At 45.9% G+C, this 16,475-nt stretch overlaps 1 protein-coding gene across 1 annotated transcript in view; it reads left to right on the top strand.

The window, feature by feature from the left end:
• Positions 1 to 16,231, top strand: part of COL15A1 (collagen type XV alpha 1 chain) — a 103,458-nt gene extending 87,227 nt beyond the window's left edge. Inside the window, exons 31-41 of the mRNA XM_030829825.2 lie at positions 114 to 194; positions 614 to 663; positions 761 to 862; positions 1,767 to 1,911; positions 5,741 to 5,805; positions 7,123 to 7,251; positions 7,389 to 7,448; positions 8,183 to 8,242; positions 12,450 to 12,635; positions 14,073 to 14,188; positions 15,220 to 16,231. Coding sequence (XP_030685685.2) covers positions 114 to 194; positions 614 to 663; positions 761 to 862; positions 1,767 to 1,911; positions 5,741 to 5,805; positions 7,123 to 7,251; positions 7,389 to 7,448; positions 8,183 to 8,242; positions 12,450 to 12,635; positions 14,073 to 14,188; positions 15,220 to 15,433 — 1,208 coding nt within the window. The 3' untranslated portion in view covers positions 15,434 to 16,231. The remainder of the gene's footprint in view (positions 1 to 113; positions 195 to 613; positions 664 to 760; positions 863 to 1,766; positions 1,912 to 5,740; positions 5,806 to 7,122; positions 7,252 to 7,388; positions 7,449 to 8,182; positions 8,243 to 12,449; positions 12,636 to 14,072; positions 14,189 to 15,219) is intronic.
• Positions 16,232 to 16,475: the final 244 nt, after the last annotated feature.

Here is a 16,475-nt window from a genome sequence, read left to right as displayed (position 1 = left end):
GCTCAAGGGGCTGAGTTTCAAATCTTGTCTCAAAAATGTTTTATATAGAATGAAGGTGATTTTCCACTATCTTTTTTTTTTTTTTTTTTTAATGTGTGTGTATTTGGTGGCAGGTGTTAAAGGAGAGAAAGGATCCTGGGGTCTTCCCGGCTCAAAAGGAGAAAAAGGCGACCAGGGGGCGCAGGGACCACCAGGTATCCCAACTCTTGTTCTGGATCTTGTCCTTGATTTTTGTTTCTGAGAAATCCAATTGAGCCAGTAAGTAAGGCTGATTACATTACCACCCTGTCCACAAGCTCTATGGAATTCCAGAGGGACCCAGTCATGGGCAACACGTGTGCAAGATTGAACTTTGTCAAGAGAGACTGGAAGTTCTGATCGTTCCAGCTTCATCTGCAGAACGAGGCCTGGAGAGGACCAGGGACAAGCCTAGGATGCCACAGGGTCACAGGATCTGAACTAGTGCTCGTTTCCAAGCCCAGTGCCCCCTCTGTCAGCTAAACCAACGTGGGGTCACTTCTGCTAGGAACTCATCATGGTTGCCAACTTGGAGGCTTTGGTGTTTGAATTTCTGAGATTGATTGTGGATTTTTAAAAAGCATTTCTTTTTCAGGCCCTGCTGTGGATCCAACTTACCTGAGACATTTTCTGAACAGCTTGAAGGTGAGCATTTCTCAACATCTGGCCTGTGTTTCCAAGTTCTCAGGCTTATGTCAGAGACTGGTTCATCTGACTCTTACTGGATGTTCTCTGCTTCCAGGGGGAGAACAGAGACAAGGGGATCAAAGGAGAAAAAGGAGACTCTGACAGCGGCTTCTCTGTGTCAGGGCCCCCGGGCCTGCCGGGAAGTCCAGGCCTGGAGGTGAGTAGCGACCCCTCCACACCCCTTCCTCGGGGAGTCACGGCGCTCCCTGAAGCCCCCCAGTGTGACGAGGCAGCTGGGAGCAAAGGCCAGTCACAGTACCACAGGCTGCAGGCAGGCCTTGGGCGTTGGCCTCTCTCCCCCATACTTGCTAATGGGTGGGGAGCCTGGCAGAGGCCACAGAGGAAAGGGAGCTAGCCAAGGCCACATGCACGCAGGTTGCTTCCAGGTAACCCACCACCGTGCCTTATTCACATCAGCGGTGGAAAACTCAGCACAAAGAGTTGTTAATGGTAAACACATCAGATAACAGAGGCAGAAGGGAAGGTGAGGGAGATGTTTTTAGGGGGCTATTTGATTCTTCTGAAATTTCATCAAAGAAGGAGCCTGTAGATCGGCTTGGTCTTCTTAGGATGAGAAGTTTCTCCAGATCACAAAAGAGAAGTTCAAATTATGCCTCCACTGAGACTATGATCAGATCATTGACCCTCAGGGACCAGGAGCAAATTCTGGACCTGGAACTCGCCATGAGCATAGACCGAGCAAAGCCAGGAGACCAGGGTTCTCCTTCCAGCTCTGCTGCTGATTTGCTTTGGGACCTCGGGCAAGCCCTTGCCCTCCCTAGGCCTCTGTTTCTCCATCTATGAAATGCCGAGGCTGGACTAGATGAGCTCCAGGGGCCCTTCTGAGTCCAGGGCTCCCTAGGCTTCTCTGCTGTCATTCAACGTAACGACTGGGCCACCGCTCTTTAGGTCTTCCACCTCCTGGCTTGTGCCAGGACTGAGGATGATGATAACAATAGAGGGTGTTTACTGACTTCTTATCAATGTCCTAACAAAAAGAACAGATGGGACTTCTAGTGACTAATGGTGCTTTCTCTCTTCTGTTACTGTGCACTTGACAGGGCCAGAAAGGGGAGACCATCATCGGGCCCCAGGGACCCCCAGGTGCTCCTGGCCTGCCTGGGCCACCTGGCTTTGGGAGACCTGGTTCCCCTGGGCCACAGGGGCCCCCGGGGCCACCAGGACCTCCGGCTATCCTAGGAGCAGGTCAGTACTGCGAGTGGTGCCCAGCGTCACCACACCTGGGTGGCACGTCAGAGCCACACTATCTGACAGAGGGCTGCTTCCTGGGTGGAGCCTTCTTTCTCTTCGTTTTTCTTTTTAAATTGAGATATAATTTGCATGCCATAAAATTCACCCATTTAGAGTGCAAAATTTAATGGTTTTTAATATATTCACAAGGTTGTGCAGCCATCACCTCTCTCTAATTCCAGAACATTATCATCACCTTAAATAGGACCCCTGTACCGATTAGCAGTCTCTCCTCTTTTTCCTGATCTTCCCCTGATCTTGGAAACCATGAATCTACTTTCTGTCTCTCTGGATTTGCCTATTCTGGACATTTCTTATCAATGGAATCACAAAATATGTGACCTTTTGTGACTGGATTCTTTCCCTTAGCATAATGTTTTCGAAGTTCCCCCATGTTGTAGCATGTATCAGTACTTCCTTCTTATGGCTGAATAATACTCCATTGTATGGATATACCACATTTTGTTTATCTGTTCAGCAGCTGATGAACGTTTGAGTTGTTCCCACTTTTTGGCTACTATGAATAGTGCTGTTGTGAACATTTGTGTACAACGTTTTGTGTGAACATATGTTTTCAGTTCTCTTGAGTATAATGCCCAGGAGTGGAATCGCTGGGTCATATACATGGTTACTCTACTTTTGGAGGAACCACCAGACTGTTTTCCAAAGTGACTGCAACATGTTGCATTCCCACTAGCAGTGTACAAAAGGTTCCAATTTCTCCTCATTGTCAACAACATTTGTTATTATCATATCTTTTTTATTCTAGTCATCATTCATTCATGTGAAGTGATATCTCATTGTGGTTTTGGTTTGCATTTCCCTAAAGACTAATAATGATGAACATCTTTTCACGTGTGGGTGGAAGCTTCCTGGCTGCTTTGTCAATGCCTGGGCCTTAAGGGACTTAAGGACCAGCATTGATTCTACCCTTCTATGTAAAAATTTCACCCCTTGTACCTCACTTCCTCAAATGAAAAATGGGTGAAATAGAAGAAAATCTCCATTTATCAAGTACTTACCAAGTGCCGGGCACTCTGCCAGTCACTCTACTACATTATCTTACTAGATTCTCAGAAAGCCTTTCAAGGAAAGTATTAGCATCCACATTTTACAGAGGAGGAAAGTGAGACCCAGAGATGTTTAGGAACCTTTCCAAGGTCACACAGCTAATAAGTGGCATGAATGGAATTAGGACCCAGATCAGAGTAGCTCCGAAGCCTGTGTTCTTTCCACTGTGCCCATGGTGGAAAATAACAGCAGCAGCAATAATAGCATGAATGCATCATTTTTTGTTGTTTGGGTTGGCATGAGCCAGGTGTGGTGGAAGCACACCTGGGAGGAGACCTACAATGTCTGGGGCATCCGGGAGAACTTTACACAGGAGGTGACTTTGGGGCAAGTGACAGAAATGGAACTCAAACTAGCTCAAGTGCATAGGGAAACTTATTGGATATGCAGGAGGGTGTGAACAAGCAATTTGTAAGAGGGGCAGGCATGCAGTGAGACTTCAGGTGCAGCCGGAACCAGGGATTCAGTCCCTGTGAGGATTCTCTGGCCATCTCTTGCTCAGCTGCTCTCTGACTGCAGCATCACGCTTCTTCACCATAAACCATATCCTCTGCATGGCGAGAAATACCAACAACCTACAGCTTCCACTGTCATCTAGAAATCTTGACCTTGTTTCTCAGTTTTAGTTTGAAAAGCCCTGGGGTGGGGATGTTCTGGGGAAGGACACTGACTGACCTGTCTGGGGCCAGATGCCCAACCTTAGACCAGTCATCTGTGGCCAGGAGGTGGGATCACATGAGACCATGACAGCTCCTTCTGGACCTGAATGGTCATAGAGGTGAAGGGGAAGATCTCAGGAGCAAGTGAGGATGCTGGTCCTGTAAAGAGAGAAGGTGCTGGGTGGATAAAACCATAGGTGCCTATACAATCTTGAGGGATACATAGGAATTACAAGGGGTGGAGGGGCATTGCAGGGTGAGTACAGGATTCGGAGACTCTGTTGTCCACAGTAGCCCTAAACTAGGGGGCCCTAGGACTCCTTGCTCCATTGAAAAGGATTACCCTTCACATAATATATAGCAATTCACAGTTTACAAAACACTCCCATATCCATTATCCCATTTAATCTTTTTGGTTTTTTTTAAATTTACTTATTTTTGGCTGTGCTGGGTCTTTGTTGCTGCGCCTGGGCTTTCTCTAGTTGTGGCGAGCGTGGGCTACTCTTTGTTGCGGTGTGCAGGCTTCTCATTGCAGTGGCTTCTCTTGTTGCGGAGCATAGGCTCTAGGTGCACGGGCTCTTTTAGTAGTTGTGGCATGTGGGCTCATTAGTTGTGGCTCGTGGGCTCTAGAGCGCAGGCTCAGCAGCTGTGGCGCACAGGCTTAGCTGCTCCACGGCATGTGGGATCTTCCCGGACCAGGGCTTGAACCCGTGTCCCCTGCATTGGCAGGCAGATTCTTATCCACTGCGCCACCTGGGAAGCCCCTATCCCATTTAATCTTAACAGCAACCCCAGGAGGGAGATGAAATGCATAAGATTATAAAACTCATTTTATGGATGAAGGCACCAAAGCTCAGAGAGGTTGAGTCTGACTCAAGGTCACAAATCCTAAGAAGAGGCATGGCTGGGGTCCAAATCCAAGTCCTCAGACTTTGTCTCCACTAGACATTCACCACCTGTGTATGAATTTTCAGGTCCTGTGTCAGACTACAGGCTTATTTGCAGTGACCTCAAAAATCTCATACAGTAATTTTACTGGGACTTGTACAAACATCCTTAACTCTACCAAGAGTTTTGCAGATTCTGGGGGGGAATTGGAGATCAGAGAGGTAGAAGGAGAGCAGCGGAATTGCTACAATAACATTTCTTTATGTTTGCCTAAAGTAAGGACTCTTCATTTGGGAACGATAAACTCCTAGAAAATTCAAAGATGTGCCTCAGGGAGCTATCATCCCACTAACATTCTAAGTAGAAGTGTGTGTGTGTGTGTGTGTGTGTGTGTGTGTGCGCGCGCGTGCGCGCGCACTTGCAGATATGCATATGTGCATTTTTCTAGGGGAGAGGGCAATAGCCTTGATTTGATTTTTAAGGGCATTTTGACTCCTCAAAAGGTAAGAATCTCTGGTTGGACGCTATACAATTTGCAAAGCACATTCCTAGTTTGTGTTCTCAGTTCTCAACACAGGCTAGTGAAGACGTACCTGTTTACATTTCACCGATGAAGAAGCTGGGGTTCAGAGAGCTTGTTGTTTCCCCAAGATCACACAGCTGAGAACTGACAAATCAGGAACTTGAGTCTCCTGGCTGGACGGCCAGGGCCCCTGTCACTGGCCTACCCTGCCCCCCTGTAGCCCAGCACCTTTTCTTCTTCTTTCTGAGCCTGCTTCCTCTGTTCAGTAATTACCTGTTTGTCTCTTGGGAGAAATAAGTTGTATGAGTCAGAGCATTTTTGGATGCAAGTGACAGAAAATTCAACTCAGACTGACTTATACAAACAATTGAAACAACAGGAATTTATTCACTTATAAAACTGGAAAGTCTTAGGCATGACTTCATCCAGGGCTACAGTCAAGAATCTCAGTTCTCCCCCAAACCAGTCAATGTGGCTGAGTCATATGCTGGGCACAGAGCTCCTAAGATTCGGCTACGAGGTGCAACACTTTGCAGCACTGTGAGTGGGGTGGTGAACGCTCCCCTCGGTGACCAGCTGAACGTCGGAGGCATTTTGCAGAGAGTATGCTATTTTGTAACTTCTCTTTTCTGCTTTGTCTTAGCTGTGGCCATTCCAGGCCCACCTGGCCCTCCAGGACAGCCAGGGCTTCCCGGATCCAGGAACCTGGTCAGTATTATCATCAGTGTGTCTTCATCCTTCTGCTTTGGATGGGTTTCCTTAGAACTTTGGCTGCAGTGTTTAGGGGCTGGCACACCTTCTCTGTTGGAGTTAGGCCTCCATGACAATAGAAATGGTATAATTTCACAAACAGGGTATTTATTATCTCTTTGGATGACTTATTAAGTAAAAAGATACAGACTACAAAATCATTTATGATTTAAGTTCCACCTTTCCAATCGTTAATTGACTAAACTGTAACAAGAGCCAATCATATTACATCAGAAAACACAGGCACAAGACCGTAAACAACATCACAGGAGGCCCTGTGCTGGTTACATTTCCCCTGGGTAATGCAGCCTTCTCCATTCTACCGAAGGATGTCTCTTGTACCTTGTTACCCTGCAGATCATTGGAGCAGGATATGGCACACAGAGATCATTGTGATGCACAGAAAAGGGACAAATACCTCATTAGGGTGTCAGGAGTCCTAGGAATGCTCTTTGGTCTTTGATAGATTTTATTTGGAAATTTGGGCTGCCAGATGAAGAACTGTCCAACAGTAGATGGAATTTCGATATTTGGTACCTTTGGGGGATGCCTGAGTCATTTTAATCACAAAGTCATCTTCAAAGCTAGGTGAAAATTAAGTTTTTATAATCTTTCTCAGTTGAAAAGGTTGATATTTCTTTGAGGCTTGACACTTCTCGATAGATTTTTCCAGCTTTTATGCCTGTGCCTGGCTAGGCCGAGATGGCTGTCTGATCTTTGGCAATTTTCTAGACAGAGAAGTTACAGACCCCCATTTTCTGCTGTGTATTTAATACTGGAACTACCCAGCCAGGCAAAAAAGATTTAAGACGTGGGTAGAGTAACTCATTCGCTTACATTTCTTACTCCAAATGAAAAGCAATTTGCAGCAGCATGAGCTAACAAAACACATGTAACGATGTCGGTGCCGTTGTGCAGCTCACACCAATGGAAGCGGGAAAACGTACCCATGATTTTGCCAGTACCAACGTCCAACAGAGCCAACTCTGCTAACAGTTTTTAAATGTCTTTGAACTCTCAGGATACTATCTTCTTTGTCTTAATTTGTTTATTGTAATTGAGATTTGTGTTTCAAGGTAATGCATGTTTTCGTTTTATCGGAAAGAAAGTCCTCTGGTTATTAATGAAGTTATATATCTCTCTGTGGCACAATAAGACTTTCCCCTGGCTGTGAGGGGATGGCTCATATTTGACTTTACAGAGAGGCCAGTTTTTCAAATTGTGCCATCGCTGTGATGATAACCGCAATGTTTGCAATTTGAAATTATCTGACAGGTTACAGCATTTAGCAACATGGCTGACATGTTGCAGAAAGCCCATTTGGTCATAGAAGGGACATTCATCTACCTGAAGGACAGCACCGAGTTTTTCATTCGTGTCAGAGATGGTTGGAAAAAATTGCAGGTAATTCTTTAACAAACCGCCTCCAAGTACCCTGTAAAAATAACATCCTACTCCTGTAAATGCCATTTTTCTGATTTGAAAATAGGCGAACAGTTTCTAGTTGATGTTTCATTTTCAACGTGCTCTTTTCCTTAAAGCTGGGAGAACTGATCCCCATTCCGGATGACAGCCCACCCCCCCCTGCGCTTTCCAGCAATGTGAGTCGTTTCCCTGCCTTACCTCTAACTCCTTCATTCACCAGCACTTGCTGAATCCCCTTGGCATCCAGTATCAAGCTCTCCAGACTCTGGACAGCCAGCTCTGCATGGTTCACTATCTGGCAGAAGCCCCAAAATTGCCAAGTGCCAACAGAACGTTCTCACAACAGCTGGAGGGAGAGCTGGACCCAGACGCTGGAGACCTGCCATTCCCATGTCGTAGCTGAATCTTCTTGGGCAAGGGAATTCCCTTCTCTTGGCCTCAGTTTATTGATCTGTGAAAACACGGTTGGCATAAGCAATCTAGAAGAGCCCTTTAATATTTGACACTGAGACTTCCTTGCCTGATAAGAACACCAGCAGCTTGCGTTGTCCACTATTTTAACCTTACAGCTACCCTTTGAGGCAGGTGATAGCATTCCCACTTTGCAGGTGAGGAAGCTGAGGCTCTCAAGAGGTGCCTTGCTCTATTAAGTGAATGAGTTGGTTGTAAAACATGGACTTCTTCCTTGATTCAGCACTCTTTCTAAAAGTCTGGAGAATATCCACTCCCTTTCCGAGGATAATTTTTCGTTCATGTGTGAAACTCTTCACAGTTAAGAGTGGTCCAAAGACCGTGACAAACTGTTTAAAGCAGCTTTTCAAGAAACATTGCACTTGTACCTTAATGTACGGTGAAGAACAGATTGAATGCATATTCAGGACTGTTTTTTTTTTCCTTTTTTACCTGACAGTCTCATCACCTTCAGCTTCCACTGGCGTCTATTTCAAGTGCTAATTATGACAGACCTGCAGTAAGTACAATTCATGCATTTACTGTACAGATGCCGAAAGTGTGTCTGTCATGTGCCAGTCCCCATGCTTGGCACACAGTTCCTGCCCTCAAGATGCGTATAGACTAGCCAGAGAGGCAAATAAAAGATAGGTAATTCCAATACAGTGTGAGAAGTCGTTTGGGTGAGGCAAACACAGGGCACTGGGAGTGTTAGGAAGGTCAAAGAAGTCTGCCTTCTTTGGAGGAGGTGACCTTTAAATCACGACCTGAAGGACAGCTGAGAACAGGGGAGAGCCAGGTAAGGGGAGGGGAATGGGAGTCCCAGGCAGAGGGAGTATGGAACAGAGGCAGGCAAGGGCAAGTGCTGTACATTTCTCTAATTCCAAGTATTTCAGTCTTGCTGAAGGAGTAGAGTTCAAGGCAGGTAAGGGAAAAGTATAGTCTGCATAGGGCAAGGTCAGTCATCAAGGACCTGAAAGCCAGGCCAAGGGCTTTGGCCTTTTCCACTGGGCAGTGGGGGAACAATGAAGGATTTTAAGTAAGACAAGGGTAAATCTGAGAAGGGCATCAGAGAAATTACCTTGCTTATAATGTACAAATGGATTAGAGGGCACAGGACCAGGGACCCAAAGACAGTTAAGTAGTTACTGTATTATCTGAACTAGGATCACAGCTGTGAACATGTAGAAAAGTGGGCAGATGGGAGAGAAATTAAGGAGGCAGGAGTGACAATTTGGTCATTGGTTGGGTATGGGGCAGTGAGGATGAGGGCGATCAGGAATGATGCCCAGGTTTCTGCTTGGGTAACTGAGTGGTGATAGATTTTTTTTTCCAGGGATCATTTTGTTGCTTAGATCTGAAACTCTCACTCTATTTCTTCACTAGCTTAAATGAAGATTTTATTCAGATAATTGCAGGAACCTCATGGAACTCAATTGCAGGAAGTACAACAGGGCCTGTGGACTCTTGTTCCTGCTATTAGTATCTCTACAGACCAGCCTCTGCAAAGGTCTTTCCTCCTGCTTCCCCTCCACCCTCACCCCAGCACACAGACATAGGTTACATCTGCAAAGCTTGCGCACAGCCTTGGGTTGCCATGGCACTGATCCTGGCCTCAACTCTATGGGATCTTACGGCTGCAGAGCTCAATACCACCTCAGTCTTGGGAGAGGTAGTCTACATGGGTCAGTTGCCTACTCCCAGTCAAATCAAGAGTAGCCAAGGGACCTCCCTGGTGGCGCAGTGGTTAAGAATCTGCCTGCCAATGCAGGAGACACGGGTTCAAGCCCTGGTCCGGGAAGATCCCACATGCTGCGGAGCAACTAAGCCCATGCACCACAACTACTGAGCCTGCGTGCCACGACTACTGAGCCTGTGTGCTACAACTACTGAAGCCCACATGCCTAGAGCCCGTGCTCTGCAACAAGAGAAGCCACCACAATGAGAAGCCTGCACACCACAACGAAGAGTAGCCCCCGCTCGCCACAACTAGAAAAAGCCCGTGCGTAGCAACAAAGACCCAACGCAGCCAAAAATAAATAAATTTATTAAAAAAAAAAAAAGAGTAGCCAAGAGAGGAATGGAGATGCAGATGTGGAGAGTGGATGTGTAGACACAAGGAGTGGAGGGGATGAATTGGGAGATTGGGATTGATGTATGTGCACTGCCATGTGTAAAATAGATGGCTGGTGGGAGCCTGCTGTGTAGTGAGGGGAGCTCGGCTCAGTGCTCTGTGGTGACCTAGGTAGGTGGGATGGGAGGCGGGTGGGAGTGGGGTCCAGGAGGGAGCGGATATGTGTATACATGGCTGGTTCACTTCGTTGTGCAGCAGAGGCTAGCACAGCATTGTGGAGCAGCTATACCCCAATTTTTTTTAAATGTAAAAACAAAAAAATAGAGCAGCCAAGAGAATGAAATTGAATGGCCTGAGGCCACTCTGTTTAGCAAGTATTGTGGGGACACTTTCAAAGAAGAAGGCATAGACTTGGCGGACACCAGAAACACGTTTCCTTTAGTGCTGCCATCCACCGAGCAGGAACTGATGTAGGGCCTGGTGAGCCTGCAGTACCTGTAGGATATCTGAGTGGAGAGCAGCAGGAGGAAGCAGGATCAGAAGGTCTGCAACCCTGCAGTGGGTCTGGTCTGGAGATACAGACTTGGGAGTTTTCAGCAGAGCTATGGAAATTGTCTTGGGGATGGTAGGATTCCCAAAAGAGAATCTATATGGTGAGAAGAGATTGGATTGCGAGGAGCAAAAACAAAAAGGAACTGATGGAAGACATACGAGAAGGAAACCGGGAAGCCATCGCCAGAGAGGAAGAAAGAATGCCAAGCAAGATAGAAGCCAGCAGTGTCAAATGCTGCCAAGAGGCCCACTGAAAGGACTAAAAGGTGTTGTTCAAATTGAGAAACTAGAGAAAAGCATTTCTGTAGCATGGAGAGATGCCAACAAGATTCTAGTTGGTTGCAGAGTAGATGGGAGGTGAGGAAATAGAGAAGCAAGTATAGGTAACCCTTCAGAAAGCTTAGTTATGAGGGGAGACGTTAGGGCAGTAGCTACAAAATTTTTTTATAAATTCTAAGGCAATACATATTCATTGTAGAAAATTTGGACAATGAATAAAAAGAATGGGGAAGGGGACTTTCCTGGTGGTGCAGTGGTTAAGAATACACCTGCCAATGCAGGGGACCCGGGTTGGATCCCTGGTCCAGGAAGATCCCACATGTCGCAGAGCAACTAAGCCCATGTGCTGCAACTACGGAGCCCGTGTGCTGCAACTACTGAAGCCCACGCACCTAGATCCCATGCTCCACAACAAGAGAAGCCACCGCAAGCAGAAGCCCACGCACCACAACGAAGAGCAGCCCCCGCTTGCCGCAACTAGAGAGAGCCAGTGCGCAGCAGTGAAGACCCAACATGGCCAAAAAAAAAAGAATGGGAAAGAAAATAGTAAATCACTTATAATTTTACACAACTACAACCATCTTCAAAAAGCCATTTTAATGTTTGATTGTGGAAATGTCACTGTCTTCATAAAAATGATATCTATTCATGATAGAAATGTTCCAGCGGTTAAAGGTATAGAAACATGAGAACATAAAAGCCCCCAATCTCACCATTCAGAAGCAGCCATCATTGCAGACATTTCTCTGTGCATCTCCTTAAAGAAGGAGAGGTGGATGTGGTGGGGTTGGAGGTGTGGCAGGGAGACCTGCACTCACCGCTGCCCCTTTCCTAGGTGTCCCCTGGTATCAGGGAAGCGCAGTCCATCAGGGCCTCTTGCGACTGCCCTTGGGTGTAGCCCCCAGAAACACGGCAGCAGAAAGGTGATGAGACCATAGGGCCTCTTCCCTCGGGTGCCACAGTCTTCAGACACATAAGAGGGAGGAAGACGTGTTTAAGATATTTAACAATATTTTCCTTTTCTGGCAACATGGGCCCGGGTCCTGCACCAGCTCTATGCTAATGAGATAAAAGTTACTCCTGACATGAGATTGAGGAGGGAGATGACTACCCCTTGAGTACTGAGTATAATTCCGAGGGTACAGCAGAAAGGGCTGGGAGAGAGGGCCGCAAAAGAAGGCTGGGTTTGGGGAGAGAGTGGGAGAAAGCAGATTATGGAATGGCTTTTATTTGGGCTCCTGACAAAGGTGGCAGGAATGTGAGGCTAGAATTACTGTATGACCCCTAGTTTCCAAAAGGGTCTATCCCAGCAGTCTTAGTAATAAATGTCATGACCTTCTCCTTTCAATGCCTTTTCCCTCTGGTCCCTCATGATCAGCCCCAGGCCTACTCAGGAGGTGGAAGAAAGGGCAGGAGGCAGATAGCTTGATGTAGCTCTGAGATCTAGGACCAAAGCCAGCTTAAAAACCTCCTAAAAACTCAATGAGGGGCAGACCCACAGATGGCCTGCCTGCAGGCTGGATTCAGATCTCTGAAGTGCTTTATTTTGTCTTGTTTTCCTCATATATGGAAGAAATTTCTACTATTTAGAGCTGTTCAGATTGCTGACGCAGGCTGCTTTGGGACACCTGAGCTCTCCTTCCCTGGAGATGGTCCAGCAGGGGCTAGAATTCTAATGTCAGGTAGAGGTTGAGTAAGGTGACCTCCAGCGTGCCTTCCGTTGCAGCAAGTCTGGGATCTTATTAGGAACATGTGAAGGTTATGGGGGTTGGAGTTTGCTTTAATTCTTCAACTGCACCGTCTTTTCTCTCACTTTTTTCAGCTACACTTGGTCGCTCTGAACACGCCATTTTCTGGGGACATTCGAGCTGATTTTCAGTGCTTCCAGCAGGCCAGGGCAGCAGGACTGTTGTCCACCTACGAAGCATTCTTATCCTCCCATCTGCAAGATCTCTCTACAGTTGTGAGGAAAGCAGAGAGATATAGCCTTCCAATAGTGAACCTTAAGGTAAAAATAAATATCGTTCCCATTGCCTCCTGGATGGACTGGTTTCCACGGGGACTAGAGGCAGTTGCCACTCCTGACATCATCAGAAGTATGTTGTTTCAAGGCCCTGATTAGCTGTGTGACTTTGGGTGGTTACTTTCCCTCTCTGGACCTCAGTTGCCTTATATTTACAATGGCCCTTCCTGTTTGGATGGTTTATGACCCTTGGAGCAGACAGGAGGGATAGTAATGACCTCTTTCATTTATATAGCTTTTGTGCTTGTTTACAATGCACTTCATATCCATTATCTTAATAGATACACCCGATAAAAATGGGAGTTATTCTTTTCTGTTTGTCAGTTGAGGAAACTGAGGCTCACAGGGAGAAAGCAGTTTACTCAAAGTCACTACAAACTGGAATTAGTTTCCTCGACCCCCTCTTAGTTCCACCTGAGGATGCCTTCTGTAGAGCACTGGCTGAGGGGCACCAGAGAACAGCTGGTGAGCCCTGGTCCCAAGGCAGAGCCACTCTGTCCTGCACCCTGGTTTGGTACCCTCAGATATTTCTCTGCCCTCATTCACTGGCAAGGCAGGGCCCCGCATCATCCCTCAGTTATACCATGGAAATAGCCTACTTCTTTAAGGCTACAAGGGGCAGCTCTGTTGCTGCTCACACACATCCTGGGTCCTGACCCCTAACCAGACCTCAAAGGTGCTTCAAGACCCTTTGGTTCCTGTGAACCCCAGTACTCCAGTTTGGAACCTTGAGGCTGGCAAGTCCATCCTGACCCCACACCCAGCACTTCCCATCCCGTCTTCCAAGGTTCTGTTCCACCACATTCATCCACTTAGACTGTATTCTTAGAATACAAATAACCGAAGGAAAAGGTGTAAGAAGTTCATCTCCACATCATCCACTTGTAGGTTAGCACAAGGCTTGGCACAAATTCGAAGCTCAGTATATATGTTTAAAATAGCAATGATAGGGCTTCTCTGGTGGCGCAGTGGTTGAGAGTCCGCCTGCCGATGCAGGGGACGCGGGTTTGTGCCCCAGTCCGGGAAGATCCCACATGCCGCGGAGTGGCTGGGCCTGTGAGCCATGGGCACTGAGCCTGCGCGTCAGGAGCCTGTGCTCCGCAACGGGAGAAGCCACAACAGTGAGAGGCCCGCGTACCGCAAAAAAAAAAAAAAAAAAAAATAGCAATGATAAAAACCTAAAACACACTTTTGATAGGGAGGAGACTTTATACACATATAGTAAAAGAAATTACCTCAAGAAATAAGACCGTAAAGCCAAAAGGGTTCAAGGAAAGATTATAAAATCAAACCACAAGTATTTCCTGAGTTCTCACTCTGTCCAGGATCTGGGATTGGGGTTAGGGACTTCTGGGCCTTGAAGAATGGATAAATATTTGCAGGCTGTTTGTATGATTCTAACATGGCATTTTGTCTCCATAGGGCCAAGTACTTTTTGATAATTGGGACTCAATTTTTTCTGGCCATGGAGGTCAGTTCAATGCACATGTTCCAATATATTCCTTTGATGGCCGAGACGTAATGACAGATCCTTCTTGGTAAGTAGAGATGGAAGCCCTTGAAGTATATCATATGATATACTTAGTTTAGTTTAGTTTAGATAGTTTTAGGAGACAGTCTAACAATGGGATGCCCTTATCAGCTGCTCCTTTGGGGTGCTGCCAGCGTAAAGCCTCAATGAGGCAGCCAGGGGCCACGGAGAGAGCCTGGCCATGGAACCAGGAGACCTGGGTCCAGTAATTTAATATGGGACCTTGAGCAAGGCACTTCCACTCTTTGAGCCCCAGTTGCCTCACCTGTCAAATGAGCAGGATAATCATATCCATATGGATAAGACTGTTGTGAGAATTAAAAGATAAGTGTGAGAACATCTAGCATACAGTAGGCACTTAATAAGTGGTAAGTAATGCTATTCATGGTGATTCTTTAACCCTATACTGTGAGTTGCACTCTAATTCTTTGAAAATTATGTATGCTTTTAAGAATAGAACAACTCAGTAAACTTTTCCTCAGTGTCTACTCTATGCCAGGCCTAATGCCAGGCCTGGAAGTCACAGTAATAAACCTACACAGCCCCTCTCCTTTCAAAGCTCGTAGTCTGTGGGAAGATAGACACAGACTAGCTACAATTCTAGACGTAATATTGTCATTGGAAAATGGAGAAACAGATAAGATGGTAGGAGCACAGAGGAAAGAGTCATTATTCCTTGGTGGTGAGAATCAGGAAGCCTTCCTGTAAGAGGGGACGTTTAATGGACTTGTGAAAGATGAGAAGGAATCACTGAAAATGAAAGCGAGGCCATTCCAGACTAAGGGGCCTCATGAGCAAAGGTTCAGATTCACGAAAGCAGAGAGTATGATTTCAGAGCAAGTACAAGCTGGATATGGTTGGAATGCAGTGTGTTCAGAAAGTTGGAAACAGTGATAAAGACAGAGAGGTGATGTGCAGTCAGACCCTGGAGGGTTCAGGAGTTTGACTTGACTCACTAGACTTATGCCAATTTGCTCACCGAGATATGCCACAAAGAAGGGTCATTTCAAAAAGTAACACAACAAAATTCCTTTTCAGGCCCCAGAAGGTTGTTTGGCATGGCTCCAGCACCCACGGAGTCCGTCTCGTGGATCAGTACTGTGAAGCGTGGCGAACCGCCGACATGGCAGTCATGGGCTTGGCCTCCCCGCTGAGCACGGGGAAGATTCTGGACCAGAAAGCATACAGCTGTGCTAATAGGCTAATTGTTCTGTGTATCGAAAACAGTTTCATGACAGATGTGAGGAAGTAATGACCTTCCCATGATTCTTAAGAGTTTTCCAATTTTTTTTTTATGTGAAGAGTTGACACTGAAATCTAAAATGTTTAAACGTTGTAAATATTAGTTTTTTATTACACATTCATCACAACAGCAACCAAAGAAAACATACCTCAATACACTCAAAACTGAAGACAGAAAGGACTCAGATCAAAGATAAAATCTGATCCATCTATTGGTGCTAGATTCTGCAGGAAACCCATGCAGTGTAAACACATCCCAACACGGTTAACAGCAAGTTGAAAACAAAGGCCTTGGCACTCTGCCCACTGCATCCTTCAGAAAGTGATTTCCTTCTTTTAACCGTTGTTGAGTGTAAGATGTCCTTCATGTTTTCTTACAAAGTCAGTGTTTAGAAGTGTATCCCTTTCTAAGTTATGTGCAGACCAAATGTTTTGTTCTTTAATATACATCCATTGTTTGCAACTGCTATTCATACAGAGAAACAGAACTGCTCAAAATGATCCTATTTGTATTTTCTGATATTACCAGACTTTAATGTTTTTTTCCTAAAATATTATTGCCATCTTGCTTTAGGCGTTTTATATTTTGACACAACGTATTTTAGTATGGTATCTGTTTATATAAATGACTTGCTGGAAAAGTTTAAACTCCCAATGATCTGAAACTAGAGAAGAAATAGCACATAATTACTACCTTTCCTGTGGTGGCCCTTTCCCCACACCCCACCCTGATTTTATAACTTCCATTTGGCAATGCTTGAATTATAACTGCGATTCAACAAACAGGTTCATGAGGATGAATTTTCTGAGACACGTATACCTTCATGCTGTACACTTTCTTTTTTTTCCATGTAAGTGAACATAAAAACATCTTTTCCAGGCGCTTTTTTCTGTTTGACTTTTTTCCCCCAGTTCCTTTATTCTTCACCAGTGATGTGGAAGCGGCCCTGGGGTGGGTTTGCTAACCCTGTCACTGCCACTTGTGCTACCCCTCAGGAGATGATCAGAGAACAGGAAGATTTTCCCATCATGCTCCTCTGCTCCTGCCTGTT

This window comes from Globicephala melas, chromosome 6, assembly GCF_963455315.2.
Source record: "Globicephala melas chromosome 6, mGloMel1.2, whole genome shotgun sequence".
Lineage (NCBI taxonomy): Eukaryota > Metazoa > Chordata > Mammalia > Artiodactyla > Delphinidae > Globicephala > Globicephala melas.
The sequence above is the reverse complement of the archived record's forward strand: the minus strand, read 5'-3'. Positions and strand labels throughout refer to the sequence as shown.